The following is a 15224-nucleotide window of genomic DNA, read 5'->3' as shown; positions in this document are numbered from 1 at the left end:
GTTTAAACCTGGTGTACAAAACCAAAAGTCAAAACAAAACTTATGAAAGGGAAGCATAGAAATAGTGCAGATAGAACAGATCTATCACTTATTAGACTTGCTGTCAATGAGAATGATAGATCTAGAACTCACATTTCTATGTGAATTTAGTCAGATCGCCCAAAAAGTGACATATTGCAGGTTTAAAGCAGCAGAATGAGGAGGGCTGGCGAGGGGCGTTTGAGAGCCAGGTGGAGACTAATCAAACGTTGATGAGGACCACGCTCAGAATTCACCGGGATGATTAGGCTTTAATTACCGAGGGCTACGCTGACATATTCCCAATAACTGGATATGTCTAAGAGCTCCCGTCGCCCCGAACGGGGCACAAAATAATCCATTGGAGTCGGTGATGAAATCCAAAGCTGTGAGGTGGGGAGGATGACCGTCTCACAGACTTCCTAAGCGGGGGTCACAGACAGGCAAAATCCACCCTTCTAGCAAAGCAACCACTGAATAGACTACTGATACTCAATACAATGCGAATGCCAAGAAATGTATTCTTGTACGTATGTTTGTTGCATGTTTTAATGCAATACATTTATTAGACAGCTCATTCATGTACATCATCCTTTTCAATAATGCTATCTTTATTTTTCCCTACAGGCCTAATGGTACTTTTCACCAGCGAATCATCTCGACACCAGTGTCAGAGCATAATGAACACAAGACACCAGTGTGAGAGCATAATGAACACCAGACACCAGTGTCAGAACATAATTAACACCAGACACCAGTGTCAGAGAATAATGAACACCAGACACCAGTGTGAGAGCATAATGAACACCAGACACCAGTGTCAGAGAATAATGAACACCAGACACCAGTGTCAGAGCATAATGAACACCAGACACCAGTGTGAGAGCATAATGAACACCAGACACCAGTGTGAGAGCATAATGAACACCAGACACCAGTGTCAGAGAATAATGAACACCAGACACCAGTGTGAGAGCATAATGAACACCAGACACCAGTGTGAGAGCATAATGAACACCAGACACCAGTGTGAGAGCATAATGAACACCAGACACCAGTGTCAGAGAATAATGAACACCAGACACCAGTGTGAGAGCATAATGAACACCAGACACCAGTGTGAGAGCATAATGAACACCAGACACCAGTGTCAGAACATAATTAACACCAGACACCAGTGTCAGAGAATAATGAACACCAGACACCAGTGTGAGAGCATAATGAACACCAGACACCAGTGTCAGAGAATAATGAACACCAGACACCAGTGTCAGAGCATAATGAACACCAGACACCAGTGTCAGAGCTTAATGAACACCAGACACCAGTGTCAGAGAATAATGAACACCAGACACCAGTGTCAGAGCATAATGTACACCAGACACCAGTGTCAGAGCTTAATGAACACCAGACACCAGTGTCAGAGCATAATGAACACCAGACACAAGTGTGAGAGCATAATGAACACCAGACACCAGTGTGAGAGCATAATGAACACCAGACACCAGTGTCAGAGAATAATGAACACCAGACACCAGTGTCAGAGCATAATGAACACCAGACACCAGTGTGAGAGCTTAATGAACACCAGACACCAGTGTGAGAGCATAATGAACACCAGACACCAGTGTGAGAGCATAATGAACACCAGACACCAGTGTGAGAGCATAATTAACACCAGACACCAGTGTCAGAGCATAATGAACACCAGACACCAGTATCAGAGCTTAATGAACACCAGACACCAGTGTGAGAGCATAATGAACACCAGACACCAGTGTGAGAGCATAATGAACACCAGACACCAGTGTGAGAGCATAATGAACACCAGACACCAGTGTCAGAGAATAATGAACACCAGACACCAGTGTCAGAGCATAATGAACACCAGACACCAGTGTGAGAGCATAATGAACAGCAGTGTGAGAGCATAATGAACACCAGACACCAGTGTGAGAGCATAATGAACACCAGACACCAGTGTCAGAGCATAATGAACACCAGACACCAGTGTGAGAGCATAATGAACACCAGACATCAGTGTGAGAGCATAATGAACACCAGTGTCAGGACATAAGGAAGCTGTAACATGGAAGGAGCTACAGGGAGGGGAAATCTCAACTCCACCTCCCACTTGGTAGGCTGATCAACACTGCCAGATGTGACAATAATGTCCCCTAAACCGCTGGCGCTGCCAACATCCTGCAGACACCTGGCACCTCTCAATGATTGTTCTGTTGCACAGCCAATAGGGTTTGTATCAGGGAAGTTTTACAGTTTGTTGTTTTTACCAGGGATGTCTTTGTAGATTTGTAGTGTATTATTTTACTCTTTCTCTAGCTTGTCTCTACCACGGTCACACTACTCATTCTGATCATTCAGAATTTCCCACAATGCACATTGCAGACTTCTATAAGCTGCATCCCAAATGGCATCCTTTTCACCCAAAGTAGTGTACTATGTAGGGAATAGTTTCATTTGTCACGTAGATGTTTAAGCTGCCTTTTCTCAGTGGCTGAGAACTGTGATCAGGCAGCCTGTTTTGTATCGATGTCAACATTTCCAATACAGTCCTGGGGTGTTGGTGTGTTGAATAGTCCGGTCTAGACAGAGGATGAGTCACACACGAGCCAAAATGCCCGCAGGTAAGGAACGACTGGGAGAGGTAAACACTAGCTGGCTAGCTTTTTCCCCCTGTCACATTGTATACAGCCTGGCAGACAGACATGTGAAAAGGAAGAACACACACACCTAGGTCCATGTGAAAAACACTTCATCAATTTAACACTTCATCAATTAAACTCTTCTTCAATCAACTCATCGATCAAACTAGGAAATATTCATCATGTAGCCTATTGACCAATGTGAATAAGGTCCCTGGTCTGGTGTTCTGGGGTTAAGGTGGGCATTATCTGATGTACAGCTCTGACATCAGACTGACTGCTCGCTTCGGACAACGTTATGCTATAGCCGTCTTCTTTACAAGAACACCAAAGTATTAAGGACACAAAGTAATGTAGCTACACTACCGTTTAAACGTTTAGGGTCACTTAGAAATGTCTTTGTTTTCCATGAAAACATACATGAAATGATTTGCAAAATTAATAGGAAATATAGTCAAGACGTTGACAATGTTATAAATAATGTTTTTTTTATTGAAATAATAATTGTGTCCTTCAAACTTAGCTTTTGTCAAAGAATCCTCCATTTGCAGTAATTACAGCCTTGCAGATCTTTGGCATTCTAGTTGTCAATTTGTTGAGGAAATCTGAAGAGATTTCACCCCATGCTTCATGAAGCACCTCCCACAAGTTGGATTGGCTTGATGGGCACTTCTTACGTACCATACAATCATGCTGCTCCCACAACAGCTCAATAGGGTTGAGATCCGGTGACTGTGCTGGCCACTCCATTATAGAAAGAATACCAGCTGACTGCTTCTTCCCTAAATAGTTATTGCATAGTTTGGAGCTGTGCTTTGGGTCATTGTCCAGTTGTTGAAATTGATTCCAAACAGAGGATGGCATGGCGTTGCAAAATGGAGTGATAGCCTTCCTTTTTCAAGATCCCTTTTACCCTGTACAAATCTCCCACTTTACCACCACCAAAGCACCCCCAGACCATCCCATTGCCTCCACCATCCTTGACAGATGGCATCAAGCATCTTTTCATTTTTTCTGCGTCTCACAAATGGTCTTCTGTGTGATCTGAACACCTCAAACTTAGTTTTGTCTGTCCATAACACTTTTTTCCAATCTTTCTCTGTCCAGTGTCTGTGTTCTTTTGCCAATCTTAATCTTTTCTTTTTATTGGCCAGTCTGAGATTGGGCTTTTTCTTTGCAACTCTGCCTAGAAGACCAGCATCCCGGAGTCGCCTCTTCACTGTTGACGTTGAGACTGGTGTTTTGCGGGTACTATTTAATAAAGCTGCCAGTTGAGGACTGTTTCTCAAACTAGACACTCTAATGTACTTGTCCTCTTGCTCAGTTGTGCACCGGGGCCTCCCACTCTTCTTTCTATTCTGGTTAGAGCCAGCTTGTGCTGTTATGTGAAGGGAGTAGTACACAGCGTTGTACGAGATCTTCAGTTTCTTGGCAATTTCTCGCATGGAATAGCCTTCATTTCTCAGAACAAGAATAGACTGATGAGTTTCAGAAGAAACTCTTTGTTTCTGGCCATTTTGAGCCTGTAATCGAAACAACAAATGCTGATGCTCCAGATACTCTAGTATCTAGTATAAAGAAGGCCAGTTTTATTGCTTCTTTAATCAGGACAACAGTTTTCAGCTGTGCTAACATAATTGCAAAAGGGTTTTTTAATGATCAATTAGCCTTTTAAAATGATAAACATGGATTAACTAACACAACGTGCCATTGGAACACAGGAGTGATGGTTGCTGATAATGGGCCTCTGTACGCCTATGTAGATATTCCATAAAAAAATCTGCCGTTTCCAGCTACAAGTCATTTACAACATCAACAATGTCTACACTGTATTTCTGATCAATTTGATGTTGTTTTAATGGACACAAAAAATGTGCTTTTCTTTCAAAAACAAGGACATTTCTAAGTCACCCCAAACTTTTGAACGGTAGTGTACGTATAGATAATGCATTTCTGCCAATTAGGAATCCCCAGCTTTGAATTCAATAAGCTGGAGATGGAATCCACCTCTGTTTCTCTCCATGCCTCGATGCATTAGCTTGTTTCCCCAAGCTGCCAGACACCATTAGAGAACTGCAGAAGGACTGCAGGGTAAACTGGGTGGTGAAAAACACTTCTTTGGAAGCCTCTGTGTTTGTCATTGAGGATCTGACTGTTCCGTTCTGTGAGGCAGGGAGGGAATATGTGTGTTGGTGGGAAAATGACATTGATGCATTCTCAACTGGAACAAACTGTTTTATCTCACGGGTTGTCTTGTCCAGCCCGGGGCAATGTTTGTTACGTCTTGGGATATCTTACACATCTACAGGGCCTAGTGAAAGTCTACACACCCCTTGCACATTGTCTTCACATTTTGGGTGATTTTATTTTTTCCCTACAGATCTACACAACCTACTCCCGATTTGATTTACAAATTATTATTATTTAAAAAAAAATTACCCCTTTTTCTCTGCAATTTCGGGATATACAATTGGTAGTTAGTCTTGTCCCATCGCTGCAACTCCTGCACGGAAAGACCCCGCAGAATCGCACTGCTTCTTGACACACTGATCGCTTAACCCGGAAACCAGCCGCACCAGTCGAAGGAAACACCGTACAGCTGGCGACCGAAGTCAGAGTGCATGCCCACGGCCTCCATAAGGAGTCGCTAGAGCACGCTGGGACAAGGACATCCCAGCTGGACAAACCCTCCCCTAACCCGGACGATGCTGGGCCAGTTGTGCAGCGCCTCGAACCCGGATCGGTAGTGACACCTCTACTGCTGCGTCACTCGGGAGGCCCCACTCTTGATTGCGTATGTCTTCACAGCCCAGAGCTACTACTTGTTGAAAGTCTTTTAGGCAGCCATTACAGCTGGGAATCATTCTGAATAAGATTCTACCAACCTCTTATGGCAACATACATACATTGTTTTTGTCAAAATTGCTCAAGCTCATTACATTTGGTTGGGAGTCATTGATGGAAGCAATATTCAAATTTTGTCTCAGATTTTCAAGCAAATTTCAGTCAAGATTGAGACTGGACCCCTCAGGAACACACAACACCTCTTGGATACATGTGTGTTGACATAAGAGTTGTACAAGGTTGGTAGAATCTTATTCAGAATGATCCACAGCTGTAATGGCTGCCAAAGATGCTTCCACCAAGTATTAAGTCTGGAGCATGAAGACATGCAATCCGAGACCAGAGACGAGTGGCGCAGCGGTCTAAGGCACTGCATCTCAGTGCTAGAGGCATCACTACAGACCCTGGTTCGATTCCAGGCTGTATCACAAATGGCTGTGATTGGGAGTCCCAAAGAGCAGCGCACAATTGGCCCAGTGTCATTAGGGTTTGGCCGGGGTAGGCCGTCATTGTAACTAAACATTTGTTATTAACTGACTTGCCTAGTTAAATAAAAATACATTTTATTTTAATGTGTATTAATTAGGAACAGTTTCTATAAGTTTCTTTCACTTTGGAAATGTGGAGTAGGTTGTGCAGATCTGTAGGAAAAATGTTAATTTTAATCCCTTTTAAGATGTAGGCAGCAGAATGTGAAAGGGGTGTGTAGACTTTCACTAACGACTGTATGTATCTTTCCCCCTCTTTTATTAACATAAACACACTCATTGTCATTCCCATTTCATCACTAGGAGTCTTATGACATGATAGGGGTATCCCTCAATATTAAAAACGACTCATGGGATATGAGGGACGGTGGGGGAAAAATGACTCTCTCATTTCTAATTTCATAACCTGTCCGATAGATTGATCTAGTGTAGGTACAATGGGTAGTAGGTACGAGGGGTGTGTGGTGATTGTCTGTAATTACACATAGAGGCACATTAAGTCTGACAGATACACGGAGGCTGCTTGATGAGGGTGCCCATTTCAATTAAGGACATTAAATGAGAAAACCTTATAGAGTAGCTCCCTGCCAGACATAAGCAGAATTAATACACTGCACAGGCTCATTAACTAGCATGTTAATTGCACCCTAATTAACCATTTAGTAATTTGAGTACCCTTTTATCATTTAGTCACAGTCAAAAGGAGAAGAAATGGCGGGTATGTCATCACCTTGACTAACAGTCGTAATTCATCCATCATGGGTCTCAGTGTGCGTCTTGGGTTGAAAGTAGAACTAAATTAATTTCCATTGCTTCAACAAGACAATGGACTGCAACGTCTCCACATTGAATGAGAAATTAAATGAACTGATGAAAGAGTGCATGTAGGCCTACTCCCATATTGAACCTGTCACTGTAAGCAGGTGAGAGTACGTGATTAGGAAGAGAAACCAACATGGCCGCCAAGGTGTGAGCATAGAGATAGAAGGCTCATCTTTGTATCTGTGCCATTATGACGTCTGTGACAGTACATTTTCTTCTTCACGATTGGCTGATCCCTGCTGATGTCCCGGTGAGACATGACTCCAACAGGGTGCAACCTTTCTTCTCTGAAAAAAGACATCCCCAATGTATTTACAGGGATGAGCCAAGAAAAGAGACACCACTGGCCAGCGTGATTCTACTATTTATTACACATATTACATTCTTAAATACAAATGATTCACTCAACAGTTCTTGCATAGAGATATTACAATACCAATTTAAAAAAAGAATTATGAAACAAACCAGTAACAAAAATAAATCTTTCCTTTTTCCATAATAAAGAACATCGTCATACTAACATCATACAAATAATAATTTTGAAAACACTTTGTACAGCAAAGAAAAGGAGAGAGAAAGAGAGAGAGAGAGTACAGTTAGGAATATGGGAGGGGGGCGCTGGTAGAAAAACGTTTTTTGAAGTGCTGTTTCACTAAGGATGGTGTACAATACATTTTCATTTACTCCCACACAAAGCAGTGATTTACTCCCACACAAAGCAGTGATTTACTCCCACACAAAGCAGTGATTTACTCCCACACAAAGCAGTGATTTACTCCCACACAAAGCAGTGATTTACTCCCACACAAAGCAGTGATTTACTCCCACACAAAGCAGTGAAAGCCATTGTTGTATAACCAAGTTCTGATGCACAAAGACAAGTAAAAATGACGTGTAGACTACAGACACAAAGTAAATGTGAAGTGTTTTCTCTGTTTCAGTAGTTCTCTGTGAATGTTTTTACTGACTTACTGATGTGTCTCTGATCACAAACAGGAAACATGATGTGTCTCTGATCACAAACAGGAAACATGATGTGTCTCTGATCACAAACAGGAAACATGATGTGTCTCTGATCACAAACAGGAAACATGATGCGTCTCTGATCACAAACAGGAAACATGATGTGTCTCTGATCACAAACAGGAAACATGATGTGTCTCTGATCACAAACAGGAAACATGATGCGTCTCTGATCACAAACAGGAAACATGATGTGTCTCTGACAGGAAACAGGAAACAGGAAATACATCAACACTGGTGTGTGCATCATGATGTTTCAGGGAGCCGAATTAGGGACGTAACATCCAAAGTTCATGTGGTGGTCAGACAGCTGACATGGGAGTGGGCTTGAAGATGAGGATAGAGTGCACAGCAAACACCTGTCATACAGTACATCAAGATGCAGTGTATAGCTACCCACAACTGTAAAACAATCAAAATGCCTGTCTTTCTGTCACTTTGAAATGTCGTAACAAAATGTAGTGCTGAATTATACCGACTGAAGAGATGAGGTGATGAATTATTTTGTAAATTTTACCTCCCTTTTCCCCTACAATTTTGATCTTGTCTCATCGCTGCATCTTCCCAACAGGCTCGGGAGGCGAAGGTTGAGTCATGATGCGTCCTCCGAAACATGACCCGCCTAACAGCGCTCCTTAACACCGCCAGCTGAACCCGGAAGCCAGCCTGCAACAATGTGTCGGAGGATACACCTTCCAACTGGTGACCGGGGTCAGCCCGCAGGCACCTGGCCCGTCACAAGGAGTCGCTAGAGAGCGATGAGCTCCCCCGGCCAAACCCTCCCCTAACCCGGAAGATGCTGAGCCAATTGTTGCCCGTCCTACGGGACTCCCGGCCACGGCCGGATGTGGCACAGCCCGGGAATGAACTCGGGTTTGTAGTAACGCCTTAGACTGCAGCGCCGCTCGGCAGGCCAGAATGAAGCTTAATTTTGACTCTGCTTTGGATAAGCCGCCCCAAAAGAGAACTCTGTTCAAGTTCAAGAATCTTGTTGTACGATAAAAAAATGTATTATATCACAATCAACATCTCGGTAATCAACTGGTAGCTAGCATTTACAGAGAAAACTTACATGAGACCATTTAGTTAAGTTGTTGTCTTGATGGTTTCACCCTGGAATACTGAAAGGTCTGAACACAGCGAGCTGCCAATGGAGGAAACATTAATCACAGTCCCAACTACTCTAAAACCTTTGATGTTGCGTGTTTCTTGCTGTGTTTCCTACAATAAAACGGGTTTTGATTCGGATCAACCACCGTTGTCTGTGCATTTTTGGTCTTTCATGCTGGTTTATTGGAACCAATCAGACACATGGATATTGGACAGTAAGCCTCACGGGAGAGTGTGGTAAAGATTTGATATACACAGAACATTATCACCAGGTTCCTCTTTTGGTCTCTTCCTAGTAGTTTCTACAAATCATTGAGATGTCGTGTGCAATGCATTCAACCTCCCTGCGTGTGTTTGTGCACAGCTAAGCTAGATGGGCCTGGAGGTCTGGGTTGTATTCATCCAGGACCACTGTAGCAAAAGGTTTTAAAACGTCCATGCGGTACGTTCAGGTGGTAGCTTGTTTCACTCATTCACTCATTTCACACATTAATTTCCTCCCTACTGAACATGACCCAGGAGTTTTGTATTCCTTGGTATTTGCGAGTAGCAGGACAGGAGGCTGACACTTTCTAGCAAACTAATGCCGGGGCTGGGAATCGGGCCGTGTCGGTCAGTGGGGCAATGTATGTGACCTCTCAATAGTATGGTCACAGAGAGGGGGAGAGATAAATATAGAGAGAGAGAGAGAAAGAGAGAGAGAGGTGGAGAGAGAAATAGAGGGAGTGAGAGAGAAATAGAGTAGTTGGGAAGTCTCACTCCATTGAGTCCCGTTAGAGGGCTGACTGGCGCTGACCAGCACTGCTAAGGGAGCAGAATTCACTCTTCATTACCTCGATGACCCTGCTGTCAACGTGCCCTCCCATTGGCCAATGTCAGCCAAGTCAGTGGGCAGCTCTGAGGGGCTAGCGCTGGATGATGCTAACAGCTAACGGAGCAGATGTCTAGATGGCAATTGGCAAGGGGCTAGCGCTGGATGATGCTAACAGCTAACGGAGCAGATGTCTAGATGGCAATTGGCAAGGGGCTAGCAAAAACATGTCAACAGAGAGCTAATGTTTGTCTGTCTTCTCGCCAAGTGATGTGTGCGTTTCTGCACCTGCCGATTCTTAGACAGTTCAGGGTGAGGAAAGACGATGGTGATGATAATGGTAAAGAGAAGACTACAAATGAAAGTGAATCGCAATGCCTGGCTTGTGCTTACCAGTACCACCTATATGACTGCACAACAATCCCACTGACCAACTCCTTTCTGGGTGCTAATGCCATGCACAGACAGACAACAGTACATTCACAATTACTCACTCACCCTCCAAAAAAACCTTGAATCATAAGAAGAAGAATCCTCCCTCAACATAAAATACATTTCCCACATCCCACCTTGAGTAGAAGCATCTCGGCCTATTGAAATGAACTGTGGACATGAGCAGAATTCTGTTAGAAATGCGAGGGGCCGACAAAGCCCCTCTGTCTGTATGCTTTTGACTCTGGCTCTAGTTTTGTCGTTTGTCTGGTAGTTGCACTCTGTAGTTCTGTAGGGGGGTTGGCCAAGTACTCTCATAGACCAATGTAGAATTTCAAGCATGTTGAAGAACTCATAGGTTTGGTACTTTGATGGTGAGGTGCTGTTCAGGATCTGTGCGCTCCGACATGAATTGTTCTCAGCAAAACATATAGGGAAAGGGAAGAGATTTTAGAAAATAAATTAAGAAACCTGTACACATCATTTACGATATCCTTTGCAGTCTGTGCTTCGGTAGCTGTTTTGCTACTTGTCTTTCGCTTGTGCATATGGCAGTCCACACTAGAACAGTATGTGTCCAAGCCAACGTTTGGTGAGTTTCAAGACTTTCCAGTTCAAGACCGAAGGGTTTACAAATTACATTTTTTACAAAAGTTTCAAAAGTGTCGCTGCGCAGCTGTGGAGGGGAACTCAGAGAGGAGGCAGAGAGGAAACAGGGAGGAGACAGGCAGTAGACAGAGTGGAAACAGAGAGGAGACACAGAGGAGGCAGAGAGGAAACAGAGAGGAGACAGAGAGGAGGCAGAGAGGAAACTGGGTGGAGACAGAGAGGAGGCAGAGAGGAGACAGAGAGGAAACTGGGAGGAGACAGAGATGAGGCAGAGAGGAAACTGGGCGGAGACAGAGATGAGGCAGAGAGGAGACAGAGAGGAAACAGAGAGGAGACAGAGAGGAGGCAGAGAGGAGGCAGAGAGGAGGCAGAGAGGAGACAGAGAGGAGACAGAGATGAAACAGAGAGGAAACAGAGAGGAGGCAGAGAGGAGGCAGAGAGGAAACAGGGAGGAGACAGAGAGGAGACAGAGAGGAGACAGAGAGGGCACAGAGAGGGCACAGAGAGGAGGCAGAGAGGAGACAGAGAGGGCACAGAGAGGAGACAGAGAGGAGACAGAGAGGAGACAGAGAGGAGGCAGAGAGGAGACAGAGAGGAGACAGAGAGGGCACAGAGAGGAGACAGAGAGGAGACAGAGAGGAGACAGAGAGGAAACAGAGAGGGCACAGAGAGGAGACAGAGAGGAGACAGAGAGGGCACAGAGAGGAGACAGAGAGGAGACAGAGAGGAGACAGAGAGGAAACAGAGATGAAACAGAGAGGAAACAGAGAGGAGGCAGAGAGGAGACAGAGAGGAAACAGAGATGAAACAGAGAGGAAACAGAGGGGAGGCAGAGAGGAGGCAGAGAGGAAACAGGGAGGAGACAGAGAGGAGACAGAGAGGAGGCAGAGAGGAGGCAGAGAGGAGGCAGAGAGGAAACAGGGAGGAGACAGAGAGGAGACAAAGAGGAAACAGAGAGGAGACAGAGAGGAGACAGAGAGGAGACAGAGAGGAGGCAGTAGACAGAGAGGAGACAGAGAGGAGACAGAGAGGAAACAGAGATGAAACAGAGAGGAAACAGAGAGGAGGCAGAGAGGAGGCAGAGAGGAAACAGGGAGGAGACAGAGAGGAGACAGAGAGGAGACAGAGAGGAGGCAGAGAGGAAACAGGGAGGAGACAGAGAGGAGACAGAGAGGAAACAGAGAGGAGACAGAGAGGAGACAGAGAGGAGGCAGAGAGGAGACAGAGAGGAGGCAGAGGAAACAGGGAGGAGACAGAGAGGAGGCAGAGAGGAGACACAGAGGAGGCAGAGGAAACAGGGAGGAGACAGAGAGGAGACAGAGAGGAGGCAGAGGAAACAGGGAGGAAACAGAGAGGAAACAGAGAAGAAACAGAGAGGAGGCAGAGAGGAGACAGAGAGGAGGCAGAGAGGAGACAGAGAGGAGACAGAGAGGAGACAGAGAGGAGACAGAGAGGAGACAGAGAGGAGACAGAGAGGAAACAGAGAGGAAACAGAGAGGAAACAGAGAGGAGACAGAGAGGACACAGAGAGGACACAGAGAGGAGACAGAGAGGAGACAGAGAGGAGGCAGAGAGGAGACAGGGAGGAGGCAGAGAGGAAACAGAGAGGACACAGAGTGGAAACAGAGAGGACACAGAGAGGAGACAGAGAGGAGACAGAGTGGAAACAGAGAGGACACAGAGAGGAGACAGAGAGGAGACAGGCAGTAGACAGAGTGGAAACAGAGAGGAGACAGAGAGGAGACAGAGAGGAGACAGAGAGGAGGCAGAGAGGAGACAGGGAGGAGGCAGAGAGGAGACAGAGAGGAGGCAGAGAGGAGACATGGAGGAGACACTGAGGAGACAGAGTGGAAACAGAGAGGAGACAGAGAGGAGACAGGGAGGAGACAGGGAGGAGACAGGCAGTAGACAGAGTGGAAACAGAGAGGAGACAGAGAGGAGACAGAGAGGAGACAGAGAGGAGACAGAGAGGAAACAGAGAGGAGACAGAGAGGAGGCAGAGAGGAGACAGAGAGGAGACAGAGAGGAGACAGAGAGGAGGCAGAGAGGAGACAGAGAGGAGACAGAGAGGAGACAGAGAGGAGACAGAGAGGAGACAGGCAGTAGACAGAGTGGAAACAGAGAGGAGACAGAGAGGAGACAGAGAGGAGGCAGAGAGGAGACAGGGAGGAGACAGAGAGGAAACAGAGAGGAGACAGAGAGGAGGCAGAGAGGAGACAGAGAGGAGACAGAGAGGAGACAGAGAGGAGGCAGAGAGGAGACAGGGAGGAGACAGAGAGGAAACAGAGAGGAGACAGAGAGGAGGCAGAGAGGAGACAGAGAGGAGACAGAGAGGAGGCAGAGAGGAGACAGAGAGGAGACAGAGAGGAGGCAGAGAGGAGGCAGAGAGGAGGCAGAGAATAGGAGTATGAATATTATAGTTCAATGTGGTCATCAGTTGTCTGACCAGGGACTGGGTCAATGTCTTCGGGTTGACCTTTGACTCCTTACAAGATGAGTTTGACTGGGTTGGCTTTGCAAAGTAGCCTTGTCCTGTGGTTGTTTGCAGTTGTCCAAACTCTAAGATAACCTTTGAAAGAGCAACAGAAAATGGGACAACAACTCTTTTCCTCTTTACACGACACAAGCGTCAGTCGGTATTGTGTTACTGTCTCCAGGCAGAATCCCAATCTGGCAGTATCAGATTTCCAGGACTCGGGTGAGGCAGAGCTGCTTTGGGAACAACATAAGACCAGACTGTCTGTTTGTCTGTCTGTACACAAACACCATGATTACGTGCCCAATGCAGCTCCACAGACACTGTCCGTTTGTCTGTCTGTACACAAACACCATGATTACGTGCCCAATGCAGCCCCACAGACACTGTCCTTTTGTCTTGCTCTCCCATGTCTCCCAAGGCTGATCCGATCCTTGATCTGATGTAACCAAGCTTTTGATTGAACTCTCTCTCTCAGTACCCTTTTCAACACAACAGAGACAGGGGTGATGTTCACCTCCATCTTCACCTCTCCTCTTCTCGCTCTCCTCTTCTCCCTCCACCTCCTCAGATATGCCTTTTCATGTGTAGCGCCAAGTGGTCCGATCGTGAGAAACATCTGCAGAACGGACAGAAATGATGTCGTTAGCTTGTTGCCATGGTAGGAGGAACTATTGTTGAGTCAACAGTCTAACTGCTGCTGTTAGCTAGTCGCTAGTGCGTCAAGGCAATTGTAATGCACATGCAATTAAACATGTATGACTAATTCATAATCAACATTTTCAACAGGGCCGGTAATGACTGCAGCTGCATTATGAATAGGAATGGAAGCTGTAGATGATCTGTTGATCCACTGGTGGGAAAGCAACACAAACAGCGTTTGTTCTACCATTAAGGCACAATTAGTTGAGCTGTCTGCATGTAGAAGAAATGCACACAAACAACATTACAACTAAATTAGTAGAACATATTGAAATTGGACTCATATTTGTTCGAGACCAAAATCAACAGAGTAAAACATGAAATGACATTATGTACCAAATATGAATATTTTATTTGATCATATTCATAACTTTTTATTTTTTACTTTCCTCATTGCTACAAATAAAGACATATTTATGTCTGACTCATACGTCTGGATGAATGGAGATGTTGGACACACACAGGTCCCTGTCTGACTCATACGTCTGATGAATGGAGATGTTGGACACACACAGGTCCCTGTCTGACTCATACATCTGATGAATGGAGATGTTGGACACACACAGGTCCCTGTCTGACTCATACGTCTGATGAATGGAGATGTTGGACACACACAGGTCCCTGTCTGACTCATACGTCTGGATGAATGGAGATGTTGGACACACACAGGTCCCTGTCTGACTCATACGTCTGGATGAATGGAGATGTTGGACACACACAGGTCCCTGTCTGACTCATACGTCTGGATGAATGGAGATGTTGGACACACACAGGTCCCTGTCTGACTCATACGTCTGATGAATGGAGATGTTGGACACACACAGGTCCCTGTCTGACTCATACGTCTGATGAATGGAGATGTTGGACACACACAGGTCCCTGTCTGACTCATACGTCTGGATGAATGGAGATGTTGGACACACACAGGTCCCTGTCTGACTCATACGTCTGATGAATGGAGATGTTGGACACACACAGGTCCCTGTCTGACTCATACGTCTGGATGAATGGAGATGTTGGACACACACAGGTCCCTGTCTGACTCATACATCGGATGAATGGAGATGTTGGACACACACAGGTCCCTGTCTGACTCATACGTCTGATGAATGGAGATGTTGGACACACACAGGTCCCTGTCTGACTCATACGTCTGATGAATGGAGATGTTGGACACACACAGGTCCCTGTCTGACTCATACGTCTGATGAATGGAGATGTTGGAC

At 45.4% G+C, this 15224-nt stretch overlaps 1 protein-coding gene across 1 annotated transcript in view; it reads right to left on the bottom strand.

The window, feature by feature from the left end:
* Positions 1-13780: 13780 nt before the first annotated feature.
* Positions 13781-15224, bottom strand: part of LOC139532667 (Krueppel-like factor 7) — a 61396-nt gene continuing 59952 nt past the window's right edge. The window contains exon 5 of the mRNA XM_071330574.1: positions 13781-13915. Within this exon, the coding sequence (XP_071186675.1) occupies positions 13864-13915 (52 nt within the window). The 3' untranslated portion in view covers positions 13781-13863. The remainder of the gene's footprint in view (positions 13916-15224) is intronic.

Source organism: Salvelinus alpinus, chromosome 10 (assembly GCF_045679555.1).
Source record: "Salvelinus alpinus chromosome 10, SLU_Salpinus.1, whole genome shotgun sequence".
NCBI lineage: Eukaryota > Metazoa > Chordata > Actinopteri > Salmoniformes > Salmonidae > Salvelinus > Salvelinus alpinus.
Note: the sequence above shows the minus strand (reverse complement) of the source record. Positions and strands in the feature narration are given on the sequence as shown.